The sequence below is a fragment of the Primulina eburnea genome, chromosome 16, assembly GCF_022965805.1.
Source record: "Primulina eburnea isolate SZY01 chromosome 16, ASM2296580v1, whole genome shotgun sequence".
NCBI classification, from domain to species: domain Eukaryota; kingdom Viridiplantae; phylum Streptophyta; class Magnoliopsida; order Lamiales; family Gesneriaceae; genus Primulina; species Primulina eburnea.
The window spans coordinates 4,257,098-4,267,088 of NC_133116.1; the positions used below are offsets into that span (position 1 = coordinate 4,257,098).

General features: G+C 35.0%; 2 protein-coding genes across 26 annotated transcripts; both read left to right on the top strand.

Annotated features, from left to right (window-relative positions):
* Positions 1-803: 803 nt before the first annotated feature.
* On the top strand, positions 804-5,842 carry LOC140816691 (F-box protein SKIP31-like). 7 transcript variants are annotated; one of them, XM_073176094.1, is made up of 10 exons: positions 804-949; positions 1,074-1,166; positions 2,071-2,466; positions 2,577-2,650; positions 3,064-3,136; positions 3,389-3,499; positions 4,060-4,234; positions 4,361-4,479; positions 4,932-4,992; positions 5,535-5,842. In XM_073176094.1, exons 2-10 carry the CDS (start codon positions 1,092-1,094, stop codon positions 5,603-5,605), a joined length of 1,155 nt encoding a protein of 384 aa, XP_073032195.1. In that variant the 5' UTR covers positions 804-949; positions 1,074-1,091; the 3' UTR covers positions 5,606-5,842. The 7 variants fall into 7 exon arrangements, 6 of the variants coding, with proteins under 6 accessions (XP_073032195.1, XP_073032198.1, XP_073032197.1 ...); XM_073176097.1 differs by having other exon boundaries at positions 2,074-2,466; XM_073176098.1 differs by having other exon boundaries at positions 852-996; positions 2,074-2,466.
* A 906-nt stretch (positions 5,843-6,748) lies between these two features.
* Positions 6,749-8,955, top strand: LOC140816481 (glycine-rich protein A3-like). Of its 19 annotated transcripts, XM_073175794.1 has the most exons (5): positions 6,749-6,942; positions 7,607-7,808; positions 7,860-7,910; positions 7,947-8,024; positions 8,530-8,955. In XM_073175794.1, the coding sequence occupies exons 2-5, from the start codon at positions 7,646-7,648 to the stop codon at positions 8,754-8,756; spliced, it is 519 nt and encodes a 172-aa protein (XP_073031895.1). In that variant the 5' UTR covers positions 6,749-6,942; positions 7,607-7,645; the 3' UTR covers positions 8,757-8,955. The 19 variants fall into 19 exon arrangements, with proteins under 19 accessions (XP_073031895.1, XP_073031887.1, XP_073031890.1 ...); XM_073175786.1 differs by having other exon boundaries at positions 7,607-7,910; XM_073175789.1 differs by having other exon boundaries at positions 7,607-7,910; positions 7,947-8,009.
* Positions 8,956-9,991: the final 1,036 nt, after the last annotated feature.

The window sequence follows — 9,991 nt, forward strand, 5'->3', positions numbered from 1 at the left end:
GATCAACTTAAATCTTTGTATTTAAGTAACCTGGTTTACTAGAGTTCTTTCCATATAAGATATATAGTTCATCTCACTCTGTAAATGACAGATATTCTTTCCCAACATTACTATTCTTGCACACTTAAGTATGATCATAATACTAACTTAAACATTGGAGGGACTAAGCTGGAAACACTCCTGAAACCTTTGTCCGTCTGAGCAAATCCACACTGAAGTTGTGCTCACTCATACCCGACCAGGGAGCTCGACCAACTTAATTCAATAAGAATCATTGTATTTGTCTCATTAGATTGAACCCAATGTACCTGAAAACTTTGGTATCATCAGTATGAATGTATGATAAATGAAATTTTTTATTACATATTTATATAGATACATAGTTTTTGAGTAGTAGTTTATAATCTTAAACAAATATTTTTTAATACGAGCAAGAAAAAAGAAAAATTATTTGAATGTCGAACGGGTGCTCAGTGATTGTCTACTTTAGTTGTACAAGATTTGTTTCTCTATGTATATATATATATATATATATATATATATATATATATATATATATATATATATATATATATTTCTTTCTATATCAAAATGATATTTTATATATATATATATATAATCAGTTAATATAGAAATTATCAAAATGATATATCTTTTTATAAAAACCGATATTGAATAAGAAAATGAAGTCTGAAGATGGTTAAAATATATAATTTCAAACTGATTTTGAAATTTAAAATATTTCGGATCAGAAAATATATACTCAACGTCAGCCCACTTTTCTGGGCCCGAATAGGTTTTAAAACTTCGCCCATCGACCCGAGAGAATCGTTCCTCAATCCTGATCCATATGATACGGAAACCCGACCCGGAAGCAAGCGGCTCCCCCCGAGTGTCGCATCTCCTTCTTTGGCTTCTCACTCCACCATGAAATAAATATACGGTCCAGGTTCGCCGCCGCTTCAATCTTTAAATCGCCGGCAGATTTGCTCCTTAGTACACCGCCTCAGCTGTGTGTACACATGATTTTTGCGTGTATAAATTTTCGATTATTAAATTTAAATTTTTTGTAGAATTTTTCTGCAACTGTTATGGCTTCTGACGATGAAGACGAAGGCCTCGCTCGGTTTCTCGAATCAGAAGTCCTCTCCGAGATCTCCGATCAGGTATAGCTGTTATCGTCCGTTTGGATTTTAACGTTTCACGTTTACCTAATTGACGTTGAATTGCGGATTTGTACGAATTATACGCAGAAATATATAGAGATATGCGTGCATATTATTAATCGATAAGAAATTCCTGGGCCGTGCAAAAAAACGAGAAAGAGCACTTTTTGTTTTTGTTATATTTATTGCTGAGCGGTGTGCACTATTTTTTATTAGCTATTCTGCACAATAATAGTGAGAAATAATAATATTCAATCGATAAATAGGGGTGATCTAGGGAAATTTTTCGAGGGACGACTGAGTTTTATTGGATTAAAATTTGGACTTTTAAGGAAATCAAAAACTAAAATTTGATCCGCTACATGTTATCATGTTCTCAACTGGCGTCAAATGTTGGTCGTGTCTATCTGTATGTTATCACCTAAAAAAAGATATTTTGCTATGCGGATATGTGGGGTTATCATCGCAAGTGTCTTGGAAAATGGAGATTCCCGTAGAGTTATAATATGTTAGTCTTGTAATTGATATTTTCTTAAGTTTTTTTTGGAAGCTCTAGTCTTGACCATCACATTCCAACAATCTGCCCACATGCTTATGCTTTGGATATGTGAGTTCAGGTGTATGTTCCTTTATCTGGCTTACATGTGTGGAGATGCATTAGATAATAAAACTATTGCTGATCGATCCACTTCTCATGTGTCAAACCTTTTTGGAAAAATGGGTTTCCAACGGAAACTTTCAACTTAAGCAATTTGTTTTGTGATCGAATGGTGAATTTTCGGGGTCTCTGGGTTAGATATCAGAATTTTAATAGGAAGTTAGGAACTCACAACTTTTGTGTGACATTAACACTTTTACATATCCGTGTAAGTGTGAATGAGGTTTCTTGGATGGCGTAATGCAGGAGGAGTCAGTAGAAGAGGTAGATGGGAGCGAGAAAGAAGAAAGAGATGGGAAGAGATTGCGTGCTGAGGAGGAAGGGGAGCTAAGTGAAGAAGAAGAGAAGGAAGAGCAAGAAGCAAAGAGAATCAGAATTGAGGAAGGTGAAATCAGTGACATAGAATTGTCTAGGGCTTTAAGATCGACATCTTCATCACCGTTGCCCTCCTCTGAGCTGGAAGCTGAAGCTGATTCTGCATTGCCACCTTCAAAGAAAAGTGCCACTGTAGCGGACTGCATTAACAATAATGGGATGCATGGCCGGGATAGCAGACAGTTGCCTTGGAGAATTGATACAGGAATTTTCCGTAACATCCCTCCCGAATTGTTGTACCACATCCTCAAATATCTCTCCTCTGAGGTATCAAGATGCATAAATTATTTCCAAATTTTTGTCCAGGATGAATCTGTATTGTTTCTGAACTTGTTATTTGTATCGCTGTTAAATCTTTTCTGATTATTGAACTGCAGGATCTTGTTTCGTGCTCATTGGTGTGTAGATTCTTTAATTTTGCTGCTTCCGATGAATCCTTGTGGCGTCGCCTGTTAGTACTTTTACCTATGCTTCCCCTTTATCATCATATTTACCCAACTCCAAACCTAAAACCATAAGCAGACCCCAAAGCCTAATCTAGCTTGATGAGACTTCATATATTTATGTAGTTGTTTGTACTTTTGTGTTTTTGTCCTGCCATCTAGTATCAAATTGTGGTGTTTTTGTCACTCCTGTAATAGGAATTATGCTTGATTTGAAGTTTTTGTAGATTTTAATGCAAGTAGTTGATACAAAAGGAAATGGACCAATTTTTTGATAATAAACACACTTACTCTTTCGCTCATGTGTGTCAATGATTTTGTCTTGCATGTAGTCCATCAGTGCTAGCAATAGAAATCAACAGCTCTGAATTCTTTTCTGTATCTTTTGTATGAAGACTGTAACTGAAAGTAATTTGTGTAGATATTGTCTGCGATGGAGTCTTCTGCCTCCAAAAAAACTTCGAGAGTGTGCGTGGAAGAAGCTTTACATTCAGGCGAGTTTGGTTTTGAATGTAATTTTTCATTTACGGTCTACTCCCTTCAGAATGAAATGATTGAATCTCTAAACATTGTCATTGATTTAGAGCCTTGCATTTGAGCAGCTGTTGCATTTTCGTCTTCCTTAAAGAGCTAGCCTAATGTTAACCTCATGTTAAATATGTGATTTTTAGTTTATTAATTCTCTGATTGGGAATGATTTTGCAATATTACTTTTGTGATATTGAAACATTTCGTTTGATTAACAGCGTGATGAAGAAGATATGGTCGATTTTGTGAGGAATTGCCCTAATGAATTTAAAGAATATTACATCCAAATGCAGGTGGCTAAGAGAACCCAAGCACCAAATCTTTCTCAGGTAAATAAAATTTACAATGAGCTTGAATGTTAAATTTACTCCTAGCTCTTTGATACCAAATTTTTTTTTTTATTGGCATGTTAGTTAAAGTTTGTTGTGGCCCATAAAAGTTGAACTGGCAGCTGTTTCTTGATTTTGATGTGCAGTGAGTCAATTCTTCTTACCTTAGGCAATCGAAAGGGAGAGAGCCTCTCGAAATTAAGACCTTCTTCTCCTATATTGAACGCCCACATGGATTTTATGTCACTTTATTCATCTTTTATGTAACAATAGTGGAGATGATGAATCTTTAAGCTGTATACTTTAAATTATGTTACTTCCTGCCCATCTTTTCACCTTGCCTACCTATATCAATTAGTTGTATACTGCAATCTCAAAAAAGATGCTGAATAGCCAAATAGTATTTACTGAGATTGCCCAAATCTGTTTTTTTATACCATTACCTTTTATGGACCTTAAGTAGGAGGGAGATTATTGAGAGTTTCGAATAGTTATCTACACCTTTTCACCGGATGCAAAATAGGCTTGGCCCTAACTCTTGTCTAATATTTGTCCTAAAGGTGAATGATGATCTTGTAATTCTAGACAAGACACTTGCTGATCAAATCTCCTCGTGGAAGAGCAGCAGAGGCCTGTCTGATACTGTGGAAGTCAATCATGCATGCTCCGGAGAAAGTTGCACATATTATCATATTGGGGATGTATTTGTGTGTGAGAAGACTGGAAATGTTCATGGTAAGAGACTATCTTTTCTTGAATTGTTTGGTGGAGATTGAAGAGACGATAAATTTATTGGACGGTTTTGTTATACGAACAACAAACTTCTTGATTCTCAACCATGGTTTCCAAGTGTTTACGCAGTTTGTGATGATACATGCAAAGAAGTTGTTATGGATCCCATGAATGAACTGTTGGTCTGCACCATCTCTGGGCGTTGTTTTGATCGCTTACTGTCACCATCTGAAATGGAATATGATGCTGTAAGATATTTTTCTTCTTTGACTCTTACTTAGTAGCTATTTTTCATACTTGCTGTTTAGACATTCCCATTATTTAGCCATTTCCTGCTATGTTCGTATCCAAACAAAACCATTCTTTCCACTATAATCTTCATCGATCACATCTTGTTAAAAGGCATCTCAGGAGTTTTTCTGTCCTAATATTGAGGTATAATTAAATTGTAAATACCAAAAGCTAAAATTACTGACATCTCAATTCTCAAGAGAACAATTTGTTTTCAAAAAGTTTAGGGTAATTATAAGTTTAAGAGTTTCAATTACCCTCGAGTCTCGGAAACAAATTCTGAATTTTGTGTTCAGAAATGTTTGCATTTAATACAGAAGTTTATTTTACTTGTCTTTTATTGGTTTTCCCCCTAACCTTAAACATACTAACCCGGATAACTCATTCTTTCCATGTTCTGAAAATTTAGGATCAGCAACAAGGTGGTGTCGCGGATGAAGCTGAACCATTTATGGGATCTGGTCGTTTTGGTAAGAACTGTGTACTTTCATTCTTTTATATATTAACTTTTTCTCGCTCTCAAAGATAATTTTATTATTATATTATGAGAGGTAATATTTATCCTTCATTTTACGTTATCTACGCCCCACTTCATGAGTAAAATTTGTGCTAAATTTATTTACAAATGCAGGGCAAATAACAAAAAATGGACTTGAAATACCAACACTCCTATATTATATATTCTAACATGTTACATTGTCTTATAAACACCATGTTATTTTTAGAAAACTACTTGGTTCAACATTGGCCCAATTATCCGATGTACTTTTGTTATATATATTTCTGTTTCAATTTTTTTTATAATTTGTGACAAGAGACCACATAGGAAACGTCTCATTCCTTCCGAAAATAGAATCATACTTCACGTTAGCCATTTGTTCTAAAATTCCCCAGAAATATTTTTCAGAAATACTGGAAACATTGTTAATCAAGCTTGTCCTATCTATCCTAGGATTTCTTCTCTCGACTCCATTTTCTTTGTATTGATATCTGTGGTGTTGATATGTATCAGCTCGAGCTTATCTGCTTGGATACAATTGCGAAGATGAGAAAGAACTTGAAGCCGCGTTGAGGTTTTGCTGATCTGGTTTGTCTATACTGTGCCATGTCTATATTATTGGGAAATCTGAAAATGGTGGCGCACTAAAATGTTTCAGTCTGAGTCTATATTTTGAGCTTCTTGAATGTATGGATATCCGAATGATCGAAACTTTAATTTGTAACTCGTCTCAGTGAGACGAGATTCATTTAGCCTATCCAAATCGATTCAGAAGTAAAACCTGTATGATATAATATGGTTGAAATTATATTTTGTTTTGATGGATTGGAGTCCATGCAAAAAGTTTTTCACCAGATAAAGAAGAATGTAGTTTAACTAATAATTAGTGGAAGGCTTACACAGCACATATATATCAAGTGATAATATGAACTCAAATTTTTACAATTTCGCTATTTTTTTAAGGAGTGAGTCTCATGTGAGACCGTCTCACGGATCATAATCTGTGAGACGGGTCAATCCTACCCATATTCACAATAAAAAGTAATACTCTTAGCATAAAAAGTAGTACTTTTTCATGGGTGACACAAATAAGAGATATGTTTTACATATGTCCCGTGAGATCGTCTCACACAAGTTTTTATCTTTAAGATGATGGATTGATGCTAAAGAGTTAATTCGAATTTGTGTTTCATTTAGAAAAGTTGTCAATAAAATCAGATAAATTAAATGTATAAATTTGATGCCTCAATTATGTATAGTCTTCATGTGGGCAAAACATTCAAATTTAAATTATATATATATTTAAATGAAATTAGGTGTGTTTTCCACATGAGACATCCAAAATATGATTACAATATGTTTTGTATTAAAATGAAAATGGAAAAATTTAAAAAGAAACAATTTTCGCTTATACTTACAATCAAAAAGAATAATTTTGACATAAAAAATAATATTTTTTTTAGTTAGTTCAGAGATCTGTTTCACAAAATTGATCAGCGATACTCTTTCACGAAAGTTTTTGTAGATAATATTTAATAGTTAAAAAACAAACTTAAATTTTAAAATAAATTACATAAGAAACAACACTTTTCAAATTCAAGAAAAAAAAAATCACTTATTAGAAAAGGTAGATCATAAAAAAATATTTCTAATTGTTTTAGGAAAATGTTTCAAAAATGGATAATTCTATACATAACCAAATTAAGAAATCCACGTGCGGTAGGCAGAAGAACAAATTAAGAAATTGGACTAGGACGGTGGACCAGTCGGGGATTCGAAAACACGTTTACGCGTCTAAAAACGCGTAGAATCCCAATATCTCTGGCTGTCCATTTCATGAGAAACTATATTAATTCGTGCATATCAACTTCCAATTTCTGTTACGTTCGATCAATCAAGATTTTTCAATAGTTTCTTCAAGGTGAGCCACACATCTCTCTCTCTCTCTCTCTCTCTCCCCCCTGCCCTTCCCTCTTTCTCTTCTCACGCACCCCCACTGTTTGTTGTGTGTGTTGTTTAAGAGAATGATCTGGGTACCATACTGTTTTTGGCGGATCTGATTTCATTTCGTGTGCATTTTTTGTATCAAAGCTTGATTTTTTTACGTGGGAATATGATTAATTTACTGGGTTTTCGTTTATGAATTAGTTTTTTTTTTTGGTTTCTTGATTATGATCGTGAAGAAGAGTCAGATCCGAATGTTCCCTGTATTGCCGTGTGTTTGTGGATGTTAAGTGTGCATTTGGATGCAGAAATTGGATCGAGGTAGTTGGGTTTTATCCGGAGAAAATATTTTGTGCTTTAAAGACATTAACATAAGAGATTAAAATGACAGAGAATGAATTAGTATACAATTCATGAAGAACGTGTGTATGGTTCCTTGTTTAATAAAGAAAGGAGTTGAACCGACGGTAGAGTTCCTATCAAATTGGAATTTGGAATCAAACAAAAATCGAATTGTTTAATTGCTTTGAATTGTTGGACAGAATAGAAGAACAATACTCTCCTTCGTGTTTGATGTTGAGTTGATTTAACCAAGTTCTTGAACATGTAACATCTAATGTTATATTCATTCATACATTCAGATCTTGCAGGTCACATAGATTGATCGAGATTAATAAAAAATGGGAGGTGGTAATGACAACGATCGGCATGATGAATCTGACAAGGGCCTTTTTTCGAATCTGACTCATGCTATAGCCGGTGGTCATAACCCGTCGGGGTACTATCCTCCTCAAGGTTATCCACCCCAAGGCTATCCTCCACAAGGAGGATATCCACCATCCGGTTATCCACCCCAAGGAGGATATCCGCCATCAGGTTATCCACAGCAAGGAGGTTATCCACCCCAAGGAGGATATCCGCCATCGGGTTATCCACCCCAAGGAGGTTATCCACCCCAAGGAGGTTATCCACCTCAAGGAGGATATCCACCACAAGGGTATCCCCCAGGAGGTTATCCTGGTTCATCTGCCCCACATCACTCAGGTGGTCACCACTCAGGTGTGTTCCCGATATAGATTTGTTTGTTCATGTCCTTGATGCTATATGGTCATGAAGTAACTTTATAGTTTTTATTATGTCAAAGTATGTGGTAACCTTTTGGATAATTATGATAATACGTAAAAGTATTTTCCGTAGCAATGAAATAATGTCAAACTTATAACCTGATCTTAATATTGTCATGATTTAAACTATATTCATTGATATATAACATCTTTTAAATCACTGGCAGATGAAACAGAGTGCACTTATGATTTGTTAGCATAGGTTTGTTAAGCCCTCTATATACAAAGTGAATGTTGGTCATCAAGATCTTGCTCTTCGAAGCCTGTGAGTGTAGATTAATTGCTAATCAATAGTAAGACGATTATATGAATATCACGAGAAGCACTTACCCAGAAAGAGAAAAAGGACAACCCTTGACAAAATATGTGCGAGATATTTCTATTCAATTTCTTAATTATCATAATGAGTTGCTTTAAATGTGATCCTTTTACGTCTCCAGGCTCCGGTGGCATGGGAGCAATGCTGGCTGGTGGTGCAGCAGCAGCAGCCGCAGCCTATGGCGTTTCACATCTGGCACATGGAGGCCACTCTGGCCATGGTGGTGGTGGTCATTACGGCTATGGAAACTTTATGCATGGCGGAAAGTTCAAGCACGGAAAGCATGGGAAATTCGGCAAGCACAAGGGAGGAAAGCACTTCGGGGGGAAATTCAAGAAATGGAAGTGATCTGTTTACTCCGAAGCTATGGTGGTTTGTGCAAATATACTGTGTATTGAATAAACTGCGACATTATTTGTTGTCTTTGGGGTGAAAAACTAGTGGATTTTCAATGTGTGATTTATGGACGAATGAAAGAGTTGTATCCCGTTTAACATTGATGCTTCCTTGTGGATATTTGATCCTTCATTGAGAATGTCCTTTTGAATTTTGTTTATCAAAAGCTAATATACATGCACTGGATACATTCAAGACATACAATATAATTCTACTGCAATTTATCATCCAAGCAAGTCACAAGGAAACAAATAATGCAAGTATTCAAGTACGTATATTCAAAATTTCTTAACAATTTATTCAGTTCTAGATTTTGAAATATTTTTTTCTATCATCTCTGGCAGTCCATACAACTTATTGTACAAGAATGTGAGCTATCGTGATCCGTTTTCTCCAACCATTTTAATGCACTATTTAGAGTGGTCGTCAAGAATTTGAAGTAAGTCAAGTTCGAACCCCTTTAGAAGAAGCAATCAAAGAATACAAGTAGTCAATGTTCCACACAATGACAACAAAAACAAATGAGAATTGCCTCTGGTGAGAACTTTGCAAGAGTGTGAAGACTCTACGTGGGAAATTGGGAAAATTTGAAATATTGGTTATGTATGAATTGGTGTTATAATTACGGGACATTGGCCTTCAGTCCTCAGCCGTCGATTTTTTTTGTGTTCAGTCCATGGGTACTTTTTTTAGTACCACATTTCCACATGAAGTGTACCACATTTTGTATGACATAGTACCACAATTTTGTGGGTGGGAGTGAACCCAAAGAAATGTTTTGATTGGGAATTTTTCGCCAACTTCCCCTTATAATTATAAATTACAATATATTTAATAATAAACTAAATTAGATTTCATATAATATTTAAATCAATGCATACCGATTCTGGAGAGATAAAATTAAAAGAAAATGAAACTAAACTTGAGACTTGTAATATGTTATAGTTTCTTTAAAACGTATTTGTCCTTCATATGGTGCTCTGATGTTCACTGTGAGCGATTGTTTCATGGGATATAACGGTGATATCTGCAACACTTAGTACAAAATCTGTTACATATGAATTGGAATTATCTGAACTTTATCACGATTTAGAAAACGTCATTTGAAACTCACTTTAGATATATACATATCATTTAATTAAAATTGATATGATCCAAATCCCACTACATGAGCTAACTAATTTTTC